Source organism: Balaenoptera acutorostrata, chromosome 5 (assembly GCF_949987535.1).
Source record: "Balaenoptera acutorostrata chromosome 5, mBalAcu1.1, whole genome shotgun sequence".
Lineage (NCBI taxonomy): Eukaryota > Metazoa > Chordata > Mammalia > Artiodactyla > Balaenopteridae > Balaenoptera > Balaenoptera acutorostrata.
Window position 1 is genome coordinate 44,474,672 of NC_080068.1, and position 22,644 is coordinate 44,497,315.

The 22,644-nt window shown below is 46.0% G+C and overlaps 1 protein-coding gene across 1 annotated transcript in view; it reads left to right on the plus strand.

The window, feature by feature from the left end:
- The window catches only part of SCD5 (stearoyl-CoA desaturase 5), a 155,669-nt gene extending 146,974 nt beyond the window's left edge, over positions 1-8,695 (plus strand). The window contains exons 4-5 of the mRNA XM_057547376.1: positions 3,164-3,396; positions 7,195-8,695. Coding sequence (XP_057403359.1) covers positions 3,164-3,396; positions 7,195-7,385 — 424 coding nt within the window. The 3' untranslated portion in view covers positions 7,386-8,695. The remainder of the gene's footprint in view (positions 1-3,163; positions 3,397-7,194) is intronic.
- The last annotated feature ends 13,949 nt before the right edge of the window (positions 8,696-22,644 follow it).

Consider the following 22,644-nt stretch of genomic DNA (forward strand, 5'->3'; position numbering starts at 1 on the left):
CCATCCATTGCATTGAACACACAAAGAGAAACCCTAGCAGAATACAGGCCGAGCAGTCAGAGAGCAACCCTATAGTTAGATGTGCTAAAGCTTTGTTGGAACGAGGGCAGTGATTTTTAAAGAGCCTCTTGTCTTGAGGAAGAGAGAATTTGGTGGGACAGTGGTTGTGTTAGCAGGCAAGGCCTTTTTCTCCTCCCACTTGGGAAGCCCCATTGCTGGCCCTCTCCCTCCACGGGGACCCGGCCCCCTCTGGGAAGTGGAGCTTCTAGAACCAGAGCCCAGGCAGGCAGAAGGCTTCCCTAACAGCTCAGAAGGAGGAAGCAGCGGCAGGGCATGTGTGGAAGCCGAAGCCTGCAGGCTGCAGTCAAACCAGAGACGGCGGATTCCGTAGGGTCGGGGCAGAGCAGAGTCAGAGCAAAGGCCCGGGGAACCATGGCCCCTCTGGGCCACAGCATCCTCATTGCCAGAGTGTGTCCATCCTGAGTCTGCGGTGAAGAGTAAGTGAGAGACAGCCTGTGGCGTGCTTAGCCCGGCATCCAGCACCGAGCTAGCTGTCAGTACGTGATTTCTGTCTCCTTTCCAGGGGCAAAATGAGGACTAGGAGCTCCGAGCAGGACTAGGAGAGGCTCTTTGCAAAGGTACTGGGTTGCAACCCAGAGAGTGGAGGAAGAGGAGGAACCACTTAAGTTGCAGAATGCCTCTGTGGGCAGCGTTCAGCTGCCTCCTGTGCTCTGCAGAGGTGCCCTCGAGGAGAAGCCGCGGCAGGCCGTCGCCTCTGGGCGTCCCTTCAGAGCCTCTGCCTCTTCACAGGCACTCACACCAGTCCCCAGGGCACTTGGTCAGGGCCCGTGTGCTTCACCCGGATCCCCTCTTCAGCTGATGCCCCCAAGCCTGGCTGCTGTCCTTTCTAGGGGTTGCCCTTGCCCACATGTTCACCCAGCCCAGGAGGCACCCTGAGGCTGGTGGCGGATGATGAGGTGATACCTTACAATGTGGGACAGCTCTAAGAGAGCCATCCAGCTCCACCGGATCTGCTGAAGCTCACTGTGGGTGAGCTTCTGCCTGGGCCCATCCTGCCTTCCTCCCTTCCTTATAAGCATCTCCCAAAAGCACGCTCCGAAAGCCTTCTGCACGGGACTCCGGGGAGCCCAACCTCAGACCACCAGTGCCTCCACTGTCTGTTGTCTTTGCCCCTCCAACCACACCCTCTCATCTGACCTCCCGGGCACCCTCCTTCCACTAAAATGCAGTCATATTGTATGCCGACGACTGGAGAATGGGTGCTGAGGGGTTAATATGTTGCCCAATAAAAACAGTGATAATTATATGGGAACCAACCTTCACATGCAGCTAGCAATCTGCGAAACACACTTACATACACGATTTTACTTGCAAAGCAGAATAGCATGATAGTCTCCGAAGTGCTTCTGCCTGGATTTGAATCTTGGTCCCACTACTTATTAGTCTTGTGACCTTGGCCCATCTACATAACCTTTCCAGTGCTCAATTTCCCCATCTGTAAAATGAGGATATTAATGGCCCCTCCTGCTAAAGTCTTTGTTAGAATTAAATGAGCCAGTACATGGACAGGTTTCGGAATAGCCATGACACATAGTAAGCACATAGTATGCATTAGTTATTAGTATTTGATCCTCGCAAGAACCCCAGGAGGTATTATAATTACTGCCTGTGTTGGACACCTCTCATGCCTACCTCGTACTCCCAGCCCACCTTTTCACTCCAGCTGTTCCTGCAGCCACCTGATGGCACAGGTGTAACCCAACGGCACCTTGCTCAGCTCTACTGCTTATTTCTTACTTCCTGCCCTGGCTTCTCTGCCACCATCACCTGAGATGCCCGTGGACCACACTCAGCCATTCTGACCCAAGCAAACTTGAAAGTGTGAGAGAGCTGACATCCCATGGGGACCCTTGGACCAAGGAAGAGTTGGAGCCAATGGGAAAACAGTGTCTTCTTTCATTCCTTGAGAGAATAATTCTGAGGTATAATGTGCCCCATCAAGGTCCAAGTTCAGTTGCCTGTAGCAGTTGGCACCCCCTTCTTGACTTTCCCTCCTTTCGTTTCCCACTTCCCAGATGCCTATTCCTGTTACTTGAGCTCACTTTCCCAAATAAACTACCCACGTACAAGCCCTTGCCTCACGCTCTTCTTTGGGGAACCATCTAGCTGTGAACAAGAGGAGAGTGAAAGAATAAAAAGAGGCTTGTTTTGCATCCAGAATCAGATCTGGACTCAAGACCAAAGCTTTCCACCTCCCAGGTCTCATTTCCTCACGCTATGCCCCCTCCCCGTTCATACATGTGCATCTTAACAGACGCCTTCCAGAAGCTTGGTCAGTTGAAGGCAGGTCAGGGAGGAATCAGCCATGAACGGGCAGCTTTGGACATTTTAATTTCAGAGCCCCTTTCCTGTCCCTACTTAGAGCTGGTCCTACACAGCCGGGGGTTTCACCTGACTGGGGCCTGGGGCAGAGACTGTGTCAAATTTGGCTTTGTACCACTCGTACTCAGGGCCTGGCCTACGGGAGGCGCTCAGGGAACGTTTGCTGGATCAACAGGCCCAGCAATCCAACTATTGATGGTTTCTTTTTAATTTTTACTTTTTATGTGCCTGTGCCTGTTCCTGTACTTAGTTTATTTTTAGCCAGTTTGGAATGTAATCTCAGAGGGACAGAGAACGTTTTAGGGAAGGGGTTGTTCACCTTTTACCAAGCTAAGTTAGTACAGAATCACGTGCCTGAAAATTATTCAAGGAGTACAGGATATTTCTTGAAATTATTGAAAAAAACCTGACTGTCAGGTTGACTGACTGATGAAAGAAACAAAAGCTGTCAAACTGCAGCTTGGAGGACAAATGCAGCTTTAAGATGCATGGGTTTCATGATTTTATATTGAAATTCTGAAGTATGCTGTGGGTCCTTCCACTTCCTATAGCTTCTGCCTGCCCTAATTCTCAAATTTGTGTTACCTGCCTAGCCCTTGTAGGTATATGGGTTTGTGACCCCCATACAGAGCGACACACAACAGGGTACAAGAGCTGAAGCAGTTGAGCAGCACCCTTGCTGACTTGCCCTGTAGCTTGCTCACCTATCCCCGCCACCATCAACAGGTGCCCAATGATAGCACGACATCCTGCCTTCCAGGTACTACAAGATCACCGTGGTGCTCATGTGCTTCATGGTCCCCACGCTGGTGCCCTGGTGCATCTGGGGAGAGAGTCTGTGGAATTCCTACTTCCTGGCCTCCATCCTCCGCTACACCATCTCACTCAATGTCACCTGGCTGGTCAACAGTGTCGCCCACATGTACGGAAACCGGCCCTATGACAAGAACATCAGCCCTCGGCAGAACCCGCTCGTCACCCTGGGTGCCATCGGTGAGTGTGGGGTGGGAGCCAGTGGGGGGAGCGGCAGCTCAGATCTTCTTGGCTTCTCAGTGGTTTTGTGGAATCTGTAAAGAGAGGCAATGGAGGGGAGTAAACTGGAATGAACTCGGGCTTTGGCGTTAGAATCCAAGCCACTTACTCTCTCATATTTACAGTTTTCTTACCTGTGAAATAGGAACAGGAATGCCTGCTTCATAGGGGTGTTATGAGAATTAACTAAGATACTATACGTAAACTGCTTAGTACAGTGCCTGGTACATAGTAGGTGATCAATCATTAGTAGCTATTTATTTTTACCATGGAAATTTCCCTAAGGAGGAGTAGCTGTTGATGTCTGTCTCAAACTGCCCTGACCGCTCTAGCCTCAGCTGTCCATCATTTGGCTGACCTTAAAAATAAATTAATTAATTAAAAGGCCTGCAAACAGAGGGATGGGGAGAAATGGGACCTTGGCGTCTCGTGGTCCCACAGAATGATTAAGAGCCAGGCTTCTGGAGTCCGACAGGTTTGGTTGAGTCTTGGTTCCTCCACCTACTCTCTGGGCAAGTTATCTAGCTCCTCCATACCATGTGTTCTCATCTGTAAAGTGGGGATAATATATAGTAGCATTGACCTCCGCCTGGGGTCGCCAGAGGGTTAGATGAGGTAATACATACTGTTTGCAGCAGTGCTTAGCAGGAAACAAGCCTTCGGGGATGTTGTTTTTCTTACTAGCCATATGGTCTTAGGCAAGTTACTTGTCCCTTCTGTGCATTTCCATCCTCATTTTAAAATGGGGATAGGGCTTCCCTGGTGGCGCAGTGGTTGAGAATCTGCCTGCCAATGCAGGGGACACGGGTTCGAGCCCTGGTCTGGGAGGATCCCACATGCCGCGGAGCGACTAGGCCCGTGAGCCACAACTACTGAACCTGCGCGTCTGGAGCCTGTGCTCCGCAACAAGAGAGGCCCGCGCACCGCGATGAAGAGTGGCCCCCACTCGCCGCAACTAGAGAAAGCCCTCACACAGAAACGAAGACCCAACACAGCCAAAAAAATTTAAAAATAAATAAATAAATAAATAAAAATAAATTTATAAACTGGGGATAATCGTAGCAGCTAGCTTAGCTATGTGAGGATTATAGGCATTAATACCCTTTGAAGAATTTAGCATGGTGGCACACAGTAAGTGATTAATAAATGATAGCTGTATCTTGATAGAAGCAACTGAGTCTCCTGGGTAACCTGAGCCTTGAGCACAGAGATCAAACCCAGGAAGGGAGGTTCCTGCTGTTAAGTTGAAACAGTCTCTGCATCCCTCTGCCATGGGTTTCTGCCATCATGGTGTTAGGGTCACCCATTTATTAAGACCCCAGGGATCTTGTGTTGACAAGAGCAATATAAGGTGGAATAAACACCAAATTTAGCTATGGGAATAACTGGATAAACAGAGAGAAAAGTGTGAGTTTCCTGATCCCTCCTATTGTTTTCTCCTCCTCTCACTCTTCATCTTCTATAAGAATTGTAATGAGGGGAGTCACATCCAGTGGTAACTCTGAGAGCAGACGAGAGTGGGCACTCTGGGACTGTTACCGTCTTACATAGGGGCTGGTGGGCCAGGGAACCCAAAGAATGAGGCCATGACACAGGCCCTGAAGAGCTGGGTGTTGGTTTGAAGCTTGTCCAGGTCAACACTGGACTCTCAAATCAGCTTTCTTGATAAAGGTCCTTGGAAGACTCTTATTACACCCACTGTATGATAGATGGGGGAATACATCCAGAGTTCTTAGAACAGTGCCTGTTTCTGAAAATAGGGGGAAACGCTAGTACTCTAGTCTAGGAATGATGAGGGTGGAGGGGCAGGGTAGAAAGGACCTAAATAAAACAGAAAATTGCAGACAACAGACCGATCCATCTGATGTACTCATTGTAGAGCAGAATCTTTCAAATGTGGTCAATAGAAGAACTGTATGATGACCAGTAGCCACTTAAGAAGTAAAGGAGGAATCTGGCAGTTCCTTGAATGGTTAAAAATAGTTACTATATGATCCAGCAACTCCACTCCTAGATTTATACCCAAGAGAAATGAAAATGTATGTCCACATAAAAACTTGTTTATGAGTGTTCATAGCAACATTATTTATTTATAACAGCTAAAACGTGTCCCTCAACTGATGAATGGATAAATACAATGTGGTATATCCATACAGTGGAGTACTCTTCAGCAATAAAAAGAAATGAAGTACTGATATCTGCTACAACCTTGAAAACATTATGCTAAGTGAAAGAAGCCAGTCACAAAGGATTACATATTGTATGATTTCATTTATATGAAGTATTCAGAATAAGCCAATCTATAGAGATTGTATTAGTAAAAGTGAGAAACAGAAACAGTATATGTATATGTATATGCAAATAAATATATATATAATATTGCTCATAATCTCTCTCTATATATACATATATACAGAAACAGTAGGAGATCTGTATCTATATAAATGTAGATGTATTCTGTTTGTGCGAGTGTGTGTGTGTGTGTGTGTGTGTACGGTGGGGGAGGGGCAGAGAGCGAGAACGAGAGAGAGAGAGAGAGAGAGAGAGAGAGAGAGAGAGAGAGAGAGAGATTTATTTTGAGGAATTGGCTCATGCGATTATGGAGGCTAAGTCCCACCATCTGCCGTCTGCAAGCGGGAGACCCAGGAAAGCCAGTGATATAATTAAGTCTGAGTCTGAAGGCCTGAGAACCAGGGTAGCTGATGATGCAAATGCCAGTCAGAGGGCAGGAGAAGATGAGATAGACGTTCAATCAGTGAGTCAGGAAAATGGGAGCAAATTCCTCCTTGCTCCACCACTGGTTCTATTCAGGCCCTTAAGGGATTGGCTGATGCCCACTCACATTGAGGAGGACCATCTACATTACTGAGTCCACTGCTTCAAATGCTAATCTCATCCAGAAACGCCCTCACAGACACACCCAGAAATAAAGTTTAATCTGGGCACTCCTTGGCCAGTCAAGTTAACATGTAAAATTAACCAACACAGAGAAAGAAAGAAGGGCTGGAGGGAGGGTGGATGGTTAGGGGTCAACAGCTAAGGGGAATGGGGTGTCTTTTTAGGTAATGAAAATGCTATCAAATTCATTGTGGTGATGCATGCACAGCTCAGTGAATACACCAAAAGCCATTAAATTGTATTCTTTACATGGGTGAATTGTATGGTAAATTATATCTCAATAAAGCTGTTTTTAAAAAAAAAAAAAACAAATGAAAGAAGCCGTGAGACTTTTCCTGAAAACAGCTTAGTGGGGGGGGGAAGTAAGGGAGGAAAAGCTATTCACTGTGAGGGGTAGAATAATATATAGGCAGATTTTGGATATTTAAAGATCCAACTCCTTAATTCACTCACCTATCAGAATGATTATCATTTATCTCTTCCAAGCTCTTCCAAGAAGTCTTCCTTTAATTACTTCAGTCCACAGAGGCTATTTTTCCTTTTACGAACATACATCAAAATGATGATCTGTTATCAGCCATTTGGCATTTAGCTTAAGAAGTACAGCTCTGAAGTCGTGGGAGCATGCCACCAATCCACAGGGAAAATTACTCTTGAGACTTTGTGCTGATTACTGTTATTTTTCTGTTCCTATTGAGTTTGTCTAGCCAGTTGAGTGAACGCTTCCTAAGGGCACACAGCAAATAAGTCTTCTGCTCCCCACTGGAGCCTGACACAGTGTCTTGCAATAAGTGAGTGATTTTTAGAAAGCTCTACAGAGAGATGCTGATTGGGTTATTTCAAGCCCACTTTGTCTTCCAGGTGAAGGCTTCCATAACTACCATCACACCTTTCCCTTTGACTACTCTGCGAGTGAATTTGGCTTAAATTTCAACCCAACCACCTGGTTCATTGACTTCATGTGTTGGCTGGGGCTGGCCACTGACCGCAAACGGGCAACCAAGCCGATGATTGAAGCCCGGAAAGCCAGAACTGGAGAGGGCAGCGCCTGACCCTGGAACCGCTATCCACGTCCACTGTCAACGCCTCGGTTCATGGTCTTTTTGTTACTACACTTCTCTCGTTCATTGGATCGTGGGAGGGGGTACAGGGTGGGGAGGGAACGGAGTCTACGCGGTTTGGGAATTTTTTGTTTGTCTCAAAATAATGTCAAGATACAACTCTCAATGAAAAGAATTTTTTAAAAGTCAATGTAACTATGATTTACCACTAGAACGTAGACGTGATTTAATCGCTGTAGCTACAGTATGTCAAACATACATCATCATGTGCTTGTACGAGATGTTAACCCTGACAGGAGGAAGGAATTTAATATTCTTTCAGTGCGATTCAGGAGAGCCTTGTTTTCTTTTTCTACCGGTTAACCCAACATTATTTTTAAACAGACTATCTGAAGGAGCAGAGAGGCAGGGTAGAAGACAAAAGAGAGGGTCTAAATAGTAAAGGATGTTTGTGTTTTGTAATTACTGTGTGTTTGTGTGTTGTTATTTTTAAGGAAGAGAATTGAAAACGTAAAAAAATGAGAGCACAGGATATGGCTCTCTTATTTTTTTGCCCTGTTTCCAGCTTGTCAACGTTCCACTGCCTTTGCTTCAAGAGATCTGTTCACTGCTCAGCTAGTTTTGTGTCCCGAGCTGTACACCCAGCTGACCCTATAAGTCAGTGCCTGTTTTAAGTGTTTGATTTTGTTCTCTTTGCTACTGTCATTTTAAGGTGTATAACTCAGAAGTGCCAGACATCAAATTAAGCTCAAATGAAACTCTCATTTAAATGTTTAGACACCTAATTTATATTCTAATTGATCCCAGCCACTGATGCATGTACTTTACCTACTTCTGCTAAATAAGCATATTAATTTTCCACACCAAGCAATCAGATCTTAATAACCAATAGTTATCTAGAACTCAGTGTCTACAAATGTTTCACCTGCATGCAGCCTTCACTGAACTTGCAGCAAGACATAAAGTGACCATTATGTAGCTTCTGGATTTAAGAAAAATTTGTGTGTTAAGTTGCTTTGTAAAGAGCATGCCAAATTAATGGGACAGCGTTCCGCTTTGTGTTAGATGTTAGAGCAAAGGAAAGCCTTATAGTGTTGGCATCAGAGCACTTCAAACATAGTGCTTCAAAGACAGGGAAGATGTAGGGTTTAAATTTAAATTTTAAATTTTTGAAAAAGAAGTGATGCCAATAAGAAATTGTCATAATAAAGTACTTCATCCAGCAGGTGTTTAGCAGTGTTATTTTTGCCATTTATAATGTGTAAACTATGAGTGATTTACAATAAATGATTATGAATTCATTGGTGTTCTTGACCAGATACTTAAATCGTTTTTTGTTTTTTTTTTTAATTCGGCCGTGCCGCGCGGCATGTAGGATCTTAGTTCCCCTACCAGGGATGAAACCCACGCCCCCTGCAGTGGAAGTGTGAAGTCTTAACCACTGGACTGTCAGGGGAGTCCCCGACCAGATACTTATATCTTGTTGGAATGTCCCTCAAGGGTGCCTGATGCTTTATGATGATCACATACTTCACGTTTGAGTTGGGCTCTGGGTTAACAGCAGCCCCTAAGACCAGACCTTTCCTATCGCATCAGCATAACCAGAAGGAAAGTCAGCAAGTTTTATGTGGAATGCAGAACCCCCAGTGGTATCGTTTCTCACTCACTAACACTGTCGCTTGTACTGCTTCCAGCTGACAAATGGGAACCCAACACCTACATGTCACCCAAAAGAGCATGAAGAATACTTTCCTCCCCAGAGCCCTGCCAGGCCCCCCAGCAGTGACCAGAGGTGGAGGTGATGGACTCAACTTTCACTCCAACCCTGCCTCTCTCAGCTTTGCCCCTCCCTGTGCTGCCTCACTCTTTGCCCATCTTTTGTCCCAAAGCAGCTGTGCCCCTGCCATCAGCTATAGACGTCTTAGCCTGTCTGCACTTGAGCGGGAGTCCAGCCATCGGTGGGTGCCAGACCAGACTTCATTTGTAAGGACACTTACAAGACATTTTTCAGCTGCTTTTGTATTCCGGTTACATATTGCTAAGCCCTTGTATGGAGTGTTGGTAGAGTGCAGATATATTCCAAGATGAGTTTGTGACAGCCTGAACTAAAATGACCCTGATTGGGAAAGTGTCTGTGAACATTTGACCCCTAAAAGTACTAAACTTATTTGCTTGTCCATTAATAGAAAAGGTTACATTTGGAACAGCTGTTTGGAATCTTCTCACAAAAGGAGGCTGTTCCACAGCTAATCCAAGTAAATCCAGAACCTCACTCCTCTGAACCTGAGTGCCACGTCTTTATCAGCAGTACCCATGAATGAGATAAGGACGGCGATGATGTTGATGGAGTGGCTGAAGTTTAGAGCACGCTGGAGTCTTCCCTATTCATATCCCCTGCATGTCTCAGCAACAGCTAAGAGTGCAGTTTTCTCATCTGCAAAGAGAAGGGATGAAACCAGACTGTCTCAGATCCCACCCAGCCCTAACATTCACTGGCAACGGCAGAGATGGGAATATGCCTGCATTCAGATTTCAAACACCTCTCAAGTTACTGCCTTTCTAGGCCATGGGAGGTCAAAATTGAGGGGAAATAATTGAGTCTGAGCGGGAGACCACTGTCTGAGGCCAAAAGGATATGTTCTCGGTAAAAATAGTGCATGTGTCTCATTTATTCCCAAAATATGATGAAGCAATAAAACTAAATATAATCCATGAAAAATAACTTAATGAAAGAAAGTACTCCAGCTTAGTGGAGTAGTAGAAATAGCACTGTACTCAGAGACCTGAGTTAGAATTCTCTTTTTTTTCCAACTGAGATGAACTTGACATATAACATTGTATTAGTTTCAGGTGTAGAACTTTGTGATTTGGTATTTGTATATACTACAGAATGATCACCACAATAAGTCTAGTTAACACCCATCACCACACATAGTTACAAATTTTTTTTCTTGTGATGAGATCTTTTAAGATCTACCCTCTTACCCACTTTCAAATATACAATACAGTGTTATTAACTCTAGTCACCATGCTGTGCATTACATCTCCAGGACTTATTTAGCTTATAACCGGAAGTTTATACCTTTTGACCACCTTCACCCATTTCCACCGCACCCCTCACCAATCTGTTCTCTTTATCTATGAGCCTGGAGGGTTTGTTTTTTTTTTTTTTTTTAGATTCTATTATACGTATAAATGAGATCACACAGTAATTGTCTTTCTCTGTCTGACATATTTCACTTAGCATAATGCCCTTAAGGTCCATTTGTGTTGTCACAAACGGCAGTTTTGAATTCTAACTCTTGGTCTAACTTGCTGTGTTTTCAGGCTGACCCACATGCAAGCGCCATTTGCTAACCCACTGCGCTTCTCTGAATCTCAGTGTCCTCATCCACAAAATAGGAACAGTAACACTTATGCATCAGAGAAACCCCGATGCCCTGAGCACAGGGCCTGGCGCCTCGTAGACCCCCAGGAGACGTCCGCTGGGGGTGAGTGGCTGCCCCAGTCACGAGACGAAAACCGAGATGGAACCAAATCACTGCAGACTAGAAGTGAGGGGGACCAACTTCCAGTTCCGGTTTTGCTCCGAACTAGCTGGATGGTGAAATGTAGCAGGATATGCCCAAATCTGCCAGTTTGACATAAGATTATTTTGAGTTAAAGCCACTTGAAAACCAGCAGATGCAAGCAGTGTGCTCTGACTTCCTTTTTCCTTCCTAAAAGCAGGAGATGAAACTCCCGTGTGAAAGATACCCTCTCCGTACCAGGAGGAAAGAAACGTTCTTATCTCCATAGACAGGGAGAAGGTACCAAGAGAAATCAGTACAAACAAACCTTGTTAAAACAGCCCTTATCTTCCCTGAGCGTCCCCATATATTTTAGTTACTTGTTCACAATTACTACTCTTTGTTCAACCTAGTATATGAGCATTTAGACCCAACCACTTTGGGGGGGTCTTCATTTTTCTGTGAAGGCTCCCATGTCCATGTAATAATAAAATCTGTATGCTTATCTCCTCTGAATCCATCTTATGTCAACTTAATTCTCAGGCCCAGCCTGACGCTAAGAGGATAAAGGAAAAGGTTTGCCTCCCCTACAATGGCTCTAACCTCTCAGAGCTTTAGTATCCCCTTCTGTAAAGGAACCGACTGGACTGGGTTATCCTGTCCAGCTCTGCCATTTCAGTAAGTCTGTCGTCTCTGTCGACCACAGAGACAGCAGAGGACAGGACCGCAGAGCCTCCGTCCAGCCTGGTGTGGGTCCCCCTGTATCTCTGGCTTCCTTCCTGCACCTTCAAACCCCATCAGAGGACAGGTCTGGCTTGCAATGTCCTTTATGCTTCCATCAGCTCATTTTTCTCCGCGTCAGGAGCTGGGATAGATTTGTGGAGGGAAGAGGTTGAGCTGATGTAGTAAGAATGAACTTTGGGGATTATCTGGGAGGCTCACTTATCCATCTCAATCCTGTCCCCAGTTACAGAGGAGACTGAGAGCCAGTTGTGTCCTCTGCGGCTGCTCACGTGAAAAACAAGGAAGGAAAGAAAAAACCTTTATAATCCTTTAAAAAATTTCCCCATTTTTGGTTGAGGGTATGAGTCTCAGTCCCCTCCTTCCCCTTCCTCGACGTCAAGGAAGTGATATAAGTGACCCGTAAACGCCTCTCCTGTTCTCCCCGTGGGCTGTGGGGTCCATCTCCCCCAGCCCTACCGCCCCAGCAATGCTCCTGATTCTAAATTTGCACCATCAGAGGAGGAAGCAGAGTGCTGGCCCAGGAGCGCCTATAAGGCAAAGAGCAGCTTCTGTGGGCTCCGGGACAGCCTTTTTCTTTTCCTCTTCCTCTCACGCCCACAATGCCTCTGACTCCTCATCTGGAAGACCCGTCAGCCGCATCCTGCCGCCGCTTCCTCACAGGATTCAGGAAGAACAGACCAGCTGACAGCACCCGAGCCGGCTGGGCTGTGAAGGCTTTGCCCTGAGAAGGTGGCCCTCCTCACAGCACTTGCTGAGGAGGTACCCTTCCTGACCTACAGTTACTAGGGGGAAAAGTGCCTGTGCCTTCCACCGTCTCTCCAGGTCCCTACAACTCGGGGTTCACCACATCAGCCTCCCCTCCCCACCTCCCCTTTCCTCCCTTCCTGTCACTGAGAGAAATCTCCGAAGTTGCTTTTCTAATAGAAGCACCAACTTCTGGGCAGAGCCATCAATCCCTCCCCACCCTGCGGTGAACGAACGGACAAAGCCACTGGGTCCCACAGGATGGGGTGTGGTTGTGTTTTTACTACCAGATTTCACTTAAGCCTGTGCTGACAGCATGTGGATTGCGGAAACACAGGAGCTGTGTGTAGACAGGTGCTCCTTTCCTGGGCTGTACGAGGGCGCTGCGTGTGAGGGTGAGGCCCCTACCAGGTACGGGGTGTGATCATTGTGATCACTGGTTCATGATGACCTGGACTGCTGACTGGGATATCCAAGGTCTCAAAGCAAGAGCGAATGAGCAGTGTGGGCGATGGCGTTCCAGCTCCAGCACACAGGCTTCTCACACCTGATGGGGAGGGGGTGGGAAGAGCCACGTCAGCTCCTTCCTGGCCCTGGAGGTGCTGCCTGTGAATGCATAAACAGCTCCTTGAGAGCCAGCGGGACTCCCTTCTGTGGACTTAAAAAGGCTTAAGAGCTCCTGGCATCATAAAGTGCTCGTTCCAGATGTGCCAGGCAACGAGCACACCTATTTGCACTGTTCTCTACACCTCCTGCTGGACTGAGCTGTGTGTAGCACACAGGATCCAAATTCTTAGAGTCAGCTTGTTAGAATACATACACAGTCGCACCAGAGCCAATGGAGGCGAAGCAGGAAAAATGATCTGCAAGTGGATACTTTGGGCTTGATGGTTTCAAAACACTATTTTAAAAGTGAAGACCTTGATTTTGCCCCGAGGTGGGAAATTTTTAAGCAATGATACACTGGAGGCTTTTCCACCACCTGTTTGTTCGGTTTGAAGCCAGGGACCTGGATCCGTTTAAAGACACCGAAATGGACAGGCCATTTCAATGTGGTTTTGTTTAAACATTGCTTGACTCCTTGGCCCACATTTATACAACCCAGAGGTGGTTAGATTGTTAGCTGGGAGAGAAACAGCCTAAGGAAAATATGCAAAAGTTCTGCTTCTTCATCCATCATATGTAGGAGGTAGAACAAATGATTGCTTACATCTCTTCTTAGATCACAAACTACAGGAATCAATAGCAAGCAAGCTTAGGAAATGCTAGATTCTGCTTTACCCAAGCAAAAGATGTGGCCAGAAACCATCCTAGTTGTGTATCCCTAGAAAAGAAAAGAAGAGAAGAGTCTCAAAGACAGAACATCACTCAGAAAACTGACCCTCTGTTGACGTCCATGTAAACAGCTGTCGGTGGAGATCGTTTTGTTGATATTCAAGGGACGTCATTTCGATGGCTAGATATTTCTAAACAATCTTGGAGGGGGGTTGTTTGTTTTTGTTTTGCTTTGTATTGTTTTGTTTTTTAAGTTTTCATCTAAGAGATGTCCTTAAAATGAGCATTGCTGTGTACAGGAAATTGCAGCATTATAATACTTGGAAACGGTAACATGCTTCAGAATAAGGTCACCAACCATCACATGCCCCAGTGATTTGGCTGCCAAAGCTCCTCACTCCATGTTAGAACCGGGCTGTGTGCATAAAACTCAGAGATCATTTAAACCTTCCAACCAACTTGTCTTGGTTAATCTGATTGATATGCTGTCTTTTGTTGTAACAGTTAGTCTGTTGTTTTTCCACTTGCTTTAACTTCAGCACTGCCACATAAGAGAAAAAGAGAAAACAGGACAGCTTGAAGAGGTGTAAAAATATAACTACTCTTTGAAAGTATGCATATTTATCTGGTTTTTTTTGCTACTCTCTTTTCACTTGTCTTTTCAGCTCTAAATAGGCAAATGCTCCTGGCTCGTGGATATACAGCACTTAAGTGTTACTTCTGAGAAGAACACCCTTTATTACATTTTCTAGGCCAATGATTATAGTGCATTTTTAAAATTTCTTTTGCATCAAGAAGGAAATCAAATGAAAGCACATCAGGCTTGAAAGACCACTGGTGGTACCATAGAACCTTAGCAAACCAGTCTGCAAATGACACCTCGAATCACTGAAATTTTGCTCAGCACACCACCTTTAGAAAAATAATGGGCAAAGAAAGAAGAAAAGAAAAAGAAGAAAAAACTCTTCATTAGAAAGGTATTTTCCCAAACTCCACATAGTTTTGAGCACATTTGGCTCAGTTTTCTGAAACTATTACAGCTGCAGCTATAAAATGATAAGCAAAGAATTTACAACTCCCACCTAAGAGACATGCAGACCATGCCAGTCTTAATCACCAGTGCTTTCCCAACTGGCAGAACTGGGCCTGAGGTAGGAGGTGCTCCATAAATGTTACTGAATGATTGGATGAATGAATGGACATATGCATGAATGGATGGATGCAAGGCAATGCAATGCAGAGAGAAACTAGTACTGCTGTGTCTTAGGTTTGTAACTCATTCCTTTGTTTGCCCGGTTAAAGGTGAAACCCCAGTCAGGCAGGCGCAAGTCGGTCTTGTGCACAGTTGTATCCTAAGCTCCCAGGAGAGAGCTTACCATGTAGCAGGACCTCAACATTTTTGGTTGAGTTGCCATCGTTTGTGAATACAGGTAGGACCCAGCAATCCAAACTTATAAAAATAAATAACTTAGAAGACAATTCTTAATTTTACAGAAGTGTTTCCTTTCATAAGCAGGCCTTAGGATATGTGCCAACTTATAAAAGTCTTCACCAACTTTTAAGAAGCACATAGGCTGGGGGACTCAAGATACACCCAAATCTATGAAGACTGTCCAATCACAGAGCCACTTTGAGAGGGTCCGTGTTAGAAAGCTGTCCTTCCCCTCTGAGATGTCTCACACTAAGCCACGAGAATAAGATTATGCTAAGTGAAACAGGCTAAGACTGTTTTATGGGCTGAGTTTTGTCCCCTCAAATGCGTACGTTGAAGTCCTAACCCCCAGTCTCTCAGAATGTGACCATGTCTGGAGATAGGGCCTGGGAATTTCCTGGCGGTCCAGTGGTTACGACTCTGTGCTTCCACTGCAGAGGGCCCAGGTTCGATCCCTGGTTGGTGAACTAAGAACCTGTAAGACGCGAGGCACAGCCAATAAATATAAATAAATAAATAAAATGGAGATAGGGCCCTTAGAGAGGTGATTAAGTCTTTCTCTGCATTTCACACTATATTCATTCTCCCCAGGTATGAGGCAGTGATTCCACCCAGAGGGCTGCCTTCCTGAACCAACATCCCATTAACTTCCCAACAGAAAACTGCACCAAAAAAGTTTTGCCTTTCTTTTCAACAGTCAACAGGAGTTTACTTAGTTCTCACTATGGGGAAAGAAATAGGACTGAGCACATCCGGGAGATAGGTGGGTATTATTTCTGAGTCTTAAGAAGGAAACAAATTCATGTGGAAAGGAAGGAATCAAACCTTCCCCATCTCCCATCCCATCGTGCAAATACGATCACATCATTTGGACATTTTTCACAATTACTTTCCTAAATGTGTAGAAAAAGAAGTGACTTAGTAAGTCCTGAGCCTTCACTCAAGGATTTGACCCTGGACAATTAAGTGGGAGGTGGTAGGGGGAGGTGGTCGGCCTTATAGACAAAAAGAGTTACACGCTTTCACTGAAAATAGGCCAAGCATCATCAAACAATTAAATACATTATTTCCCTTTCATAGAAGCTCAAATCAAATGTCTCACTCAATCAAACTAAGTTAGGAGAGAAACCATCTGTCGGCGCCGGGTTCAGCTCCAGCAAGCCTGTTTTGAACACCATTGGCTAAGGCCTGTTTGTATCATTAAAAAATTATCTTAACTGCTCACTGCCAAAAGTAATTTGCCTAGCATTGTCCACTCCTCGGAAGCAGAACTAATGTTTCCTGTGGTTGTGAATGTCTGTGAAATAACATCACAAGATAAACGCCTACAGGCAGCTGGAGAGACTGAGCCAATACTGGAAAGGAGCCCTCCGTAGGAAGTGATAAGAAAGACCTAAGGGGCCAAGTGTGCAGATGGCCACAGGCCACTCAGCGAAGCAGCAAGTCCTCTGAAAGATGGGCCAGTCTGGGGAGTTTGGATCATACACACAGGTTTACAAGTGGTCTAGGGAGTGTGACTGATTTCAGATTCTGGTTCCCTCAATGCCTCATACTCAGATGTAAGATCTAGGAAAGTAGAACAAGGTGTGTGTTGGGGGGGGGTGGTGAGGGAGTGCTCTCAATCTCTCTCTCTCTTTTTCTCCTCCTCCTCTTCCTCTTCCTCCCCATCACCATCACCTTCGCCATCCTCTTTCTCCTCGTTCTTCTCTCTCTCCCCCCATCTCTGTCTCATCTATCTATCTCTATCATCTCTGTCTCTATCTCTCTCCCTCCCCTCGTTCATCCACTTCCAAGAAATTACTCTATGTCATTTGTCCCTAAGGACCTTGCTTTGGTAAGTGAATCTGCTGAGGGTTTGGAGACGAATGGTCTAGAAGCTGGCCAGTGACCGTGGGATGAGGGCATCTGGGGAGAACACAGCAAGGCAACAGCCTTCCCTGACTCATGCCTTCTCCAAGGCTGGATTATCTCTCCCTTACAGATTTTGTTGCTCCTCTGTGGTTGACCTCGTATGCTGGATGCACTTGTTTTCACCTCCAGCCCGCTCTCTGCTCGGGGAGGCTGACAGGCACCCATGATATCAGCAAGCTGCCTGGGAATGGAGAATGGGAGCACCAGCAGGATGGAGGGAGGTGAGTGAGGGCCAGTGCTGGTCCCCGATTCCCTCCATGCTGGCTGCATCCTTCAGCCCACAGTCACGATCCTGGCTCTCTGTCCTTGGAGCTAAGGGGGCTAGTGGTGCCCCTGTCTCTCTAGCTCTGCTCTATTGCTTCTGGCTGTTTGACAATTCCCCACCCCATGCTGGGGATGACAGTCATGGAGGTGCGCCTCTCAAATCTGCTTTCAAGAAAGAACTTGCTTAGATTCCATATATATGCATTAGCATACGGTATTTGTTTTTCTCTTTCTGACTTACTTCACTCTGTATGACAGACTCTAGGTCCATCCACCTCACTACAAATAACTCAATTTCGTTTCTTTTATGGCTGAGTAATATTCCATTGTATATATGTGCCACATCTTCTTTATCCATTCATCCGATGATGGACACTTAGGTTGCTTCAAAAAAAAAGGTCATGAAGAACCTAGGGGCAGGACAGGAATAAAGACGCAGATGTAGAGAATGGACTTGAGGACACAGGGAGGGGGAAGGGTAAGCTGGGACAAAGTGAGAGAGTGGCATGGACATATATGCACTACCAAACATAAAATAGATAGCTAGTGGGAAGCAGCCGCCTAGCACAAGGAGATCAGCTTGGTGCTTTGTGACCACCTAGAGGGGTGGGATAGGGAAGGTGGGAGGGAGACACAAGAGGGAAGAGATATGGGGATATACATATATGTATAGCTGATTCACTTTGTTATACAGCAGAAACTAACACACCATTGTAAAGCAATTATACTCCAATAAAGATGTTAAAAAAAAAGAAAGAACTTGCCATTGAACTGCAAGGCTGCAGCTAACTGACTGCCTTCAAACTTCGAGATCTATTGTTGTTGTTTTGCTCTTCCTGAGCAGCCCCCTTGCTGTGACCATGCATAGGGGGTACAAGAGCCTGGCCATTTCTGCCCAGCAAGAGGGGCTCCACTAACTGGCAGCCTTTGCTCACAGCCTCAGTCAGGTGGGCTACGACTTTGTCACACCTGAATCATGCTCTGAGGCTCCCCTTCCCAATCCTGCTTCCTCCTCTGTATTCATCCACAGGGATCAGATCGGCACCAAAGAGCAAAGCCTTTCCCTGTTCATTCCTGCTTCCTTCCCCTTTATGTTCCGCAAGCAATACCCCTAACAAGTCAGTTACATCCTAACCCCGCCCCAGCACCTGCGTCCTGGAGAATCCAGCGAACCCACGCCTTTTGAACACTCTCTTCAGATAACCCTATTTGATGTACCCACCTCTTCCCTCCTAGGCCCCCAACGGACACCCCTTCGTATTCACTGAATGCGTTTCACATGGGTTCACAAACTGACTTGGGAGAGGAGAAGCCCTTGAGCCCCTCCGGGGCTGCCCTGCCCATGACTGTGGACGAAGAGAAATGACACGCTGAGACCCCAGTTCCCGTCACCTCCTGGCTTCCCCAACCTTGTTTCCTCATCATCCACAGCTGTGCTTCCACCCTGACTCATCCAGGCCTGGGAATAGGATCCCAAGATAACAGAGGGAGCTGGAGAGACGGCGAGGACCTGCTGGTACTGTGGGAGGCCAGCAGAGACAGCCATAAGAAGTGCAGGTCTCTGGCTTTTCTCAACAGAACCTTAGAAAAGCAGATTTAATCCTAACCAATTGGAAGAAAATGTCCAAAGTCACTGAAGCAGTGAGCCAAAAAATAGCACCAGAAAGATCCAAAGTCTACTCATTAATCCTGGAGTCCAAACTTGTTACCTCCTGGGCACTGGGCTATTTGGACTTTCTGGGCCTGATGGGTGCTGTTAAGAGAGGACATTAAGAAGTTGGCGTTCTCTTCAGGCAGGATGATTCTGCATCGCTTAGGTTAGGACCTGCGATGTCTAACGCACTTTGGAGAAATACCTAGGTTAGTAATTTCTAGTCTTATGTTTGCAACACTCCACATATTTCCTAGTTCTCTCAAGATGGGTGAGTGTCACAAAACCCTAAAAACAAAATCAACTTAGTTATAAAAAGTGATTATGTCATAAAGAGCCTACATTTTAGGAGCAGGTCTAATTTCAAGGATTCTGGCTTATTAACAAAAATACACTCATGATCAACCCTTATATTTTCTTTGGGGTTCAGAAAATTTGGTCCTGTTGTTCATGCAGCATTTTTAAGAGAGGAAAAGAGATGGAGAAAGAGGAAATATGGCTGCGATACTCCTGAACTTCAGAAATGCTAAGATTCATTCCTATCACGTCAGACATTGGTTCTTCTATGTAATAAATGGAGTAGTTCTCCACTAGTGACCCCCACCCCCATATCCATAGATTTGTGATTTTTCCTTGATTTTCTTTTGGCCGGGGGGTGCCTAGGGAAATACCATGTGAGGGAGAAAATTTGCCTGTCCCCTGCAGCATGGTGCAAACCCTAATTCTCAGGCACCTCGGCTTTCCGATCCCGAGGTTCTTCACCTGGGATTTTGCTTCCACCTTCGGATTGAGCTGACACACGTACTATACTGGAGTCAGGATCAACATTTGTGACTAGGATCATTCTTGCTGCCGTGCACAAATTTGTCCCTGAACAGCAGCAAAAATGCAGGACTTCTTCAGGCTCCAGCTCTAGCCCACAGAGCCCTGCTGCCCTCCCACCACACTCCCCTTCCATCAGTCCTGGATCTGACAGGAGATAGATCAGTGGAAGAAACACTGGTGCAAGCCATTCTCTCTGTGCTTCTATTCTCTGCAATCTTTGGACACTGCCCCCACCGCCAAAGGCAGCCCTCCACGCTTCCCCCGGTCCTCTCCTCTCCTCTTACCTCAATCTTCTTTTGTGATTTATTTCCTCTGACTCTTCCCTTCACTTGATAGAGCTCTCTTGTCCATTTCAATTATTTTCCAGAACTCTCCTTGGAAACAAACTCTTCTGTTTCAGCATTCTAACAGAGAAGCTGCTCCTCTCCATCACCTCACAATCACTGGGGCCAGGCAGGAGAGGTAAATATTCTCCCACTGGCTGTCTTCCACTGATGTTTCCAACCCATTACTTCACCACTCGCGTGTCAAAACACCTGCTCTTTTGATCCTCCAACACATTCACAGAACTGCCACCGCCTTCTTGCTCCTTTCAATGATCGCCTCCAAGTCATCCCCCCTTATACTCAAAGCGCTTTGCCATCTTATGTACATACTTTCTTTCTACACCAGCTACCAGGAGAAGTTCCTACTGTTGTGTCTGTGTGAACAGTGTATCTGTATTAGTTAGGATCAGTTTGGCTGTACATAAACTATCCAGATAAGTGGCTTAAATAATCCAGAGTTCACTCACATAAAACAGGTCTAGAAACCAGGTGATTCGGGCTGAGAAAGGCGAACCCCTGGCACTGAGGACTGTCGTCTGCTCCACCATCCTAGCCTTGGTTTCTGCCCTTAAAGTGGCCTCCGGGGTCAACCTGGCCGAAAGGCTTAAAGAAGAAAAGGGAAAAAGAAATGGCAAATGGGTGCACCTTCCAGGTAATTGCTCACTTCAAAATTTTTCCCAGGTCTCCCTCCCCAACCCAATGACTTCTACTGACATTTATTTTTTGGCCGCCCCCAACTGCAAAGAAAGCTGAGAATTGCTGTCTTTGAACAGGTCTCAAGGCTGTTCTGAGTAAAATCAGTAAAAACTAACATTCTTGCCTTGTATTTCCTGTCCAATATCATTGACCTTCACTTCTACTCTGCTTCACCCACCTATTCCCCATGACCATTCTTGGTCCTTTGTTACCCCTAAACCCCTCACTTCCTGATCAATTAGGTTCTCATATCGTACTCTCTGACCCTCACCGTCTAGCCTTGCAATTCCTGTGCTCTCACTTCTGTTCTTCCACCACATGGAGGCATCAAATCAAGTCCCTTGGTCCTTTTATCCCCCACCCCTGACCCCACATTTGTGTAACTTACAAAATGTTATATCATTTGGGGTCCTTGAAGAGCCAGACACAAAGATGGAATTAGATGTTCAAGAGATTTATTGAGGGGAATGCCTATGAAGATAAAGGGGGAGGGAGCAGGAGTCATCAGGGAGAGGCTTTGAGCCATGATGCTGGTGTGACACCTGTGAAAGGAGAGAGGGAAGGCAGGCTTAAGTAGGAAGGGCCTCTGACTGCAGCAGAGTTCTGAGAAAATCTCCATCAGGTCATTGGAAAGTCCCTGAGCCAAAATTGCCCATTAGAGAGATCCTGCATTTGGCACAAACAGCCCAGATCCAGTGTTTCCCCTGCACTCAACTTCCTGCCCTTTTGGTCACCCATGCATTTATCTCTATTATATCCCCTACAATTCCTACATCTCTCCTAAAATCCCAGCAGAGGCTCTCTCTGCCTGCCTTCCTGTGTCTTTGATCACCTGCTTTCTACATCCTCCAGGTCTTTGCCTCATTAATTAGTCCATTTGCTCCCACTTCTTCAACCCGACCAGCAAGAGGTAACAGCAGGAGCCTAAAACAGCACAGGGGGAGGTCAGGGAACTGCAAGGGGCTGGTAGGGCTGGAGCAAAATGTGTGAGATAGTCCTTCATGAAGTCAGCAAGGGTCACTTAGAGAGGGCTCATGGGCTTATGCCAAAGAGCCTGAACTTTATCACACGATGGAGAGGAGTGAGCCACTGAAAAGAGTTAAATGACATGGAAATGTCGTTTAAGGCACTAATCAGGAAATGGCAGATTAGCATTTCATTTGGGTCACTCTGGGGGCAGCAAGAAGAGAGAATTTCAAGGAGCAGAGACCCGAGCTGAGGCTGGGAGAAGACCTGTTAACAGAACATCACAATCTGCCTGGGAAAGTGAGAATAAAGATTGTAACGAAGAGACCCAGAAATAAAAGTGAGGATGTTTGGTTGGCAGTAGGATGTGTTTCAGGTGTCCTAACCTCCGGGCTCGGCTTTTGCAGAGCTCTCTTGCACTTCCCCCCAGGCAGCCCCCACTCAATGTCTCCCAAACTCACAATTTTATCTTCCAGTCTCTTACATCTGTCCTCCCCTGCTTGAGAGTCAAAGTCAACTTCACCCTCCTAGTGCTTCCAGGGTAATCAAACAGGTCTTTACAATTCTACCTAGTAAACATCTCTAAAGTGTGTTTCTCCCATCTGCACCCTGGGTGTCCCTCCCTCAGGTCAGGCTTGCCTGGACCACTGCAGCATACTCCTTGACGCTCCCCTGACACCACTCTTCCACCCCAAGTTATCCTCTATGTTGCTGTCAGCGACTTGCTTTTCCTCTGATGGCAATCTTACAATGGCTTTCATTTGCTACAAGAAAAAAACCCAAGCCCTTTATTATTGTGTATATGACTTTCCACCATCTGGCTGTGTACACTTACACTCAGCCTTAGCTCAGATAAGTCATCAATCTGCAATACCACATGGTCTTTCATTGAAGTGACACTGTTTGT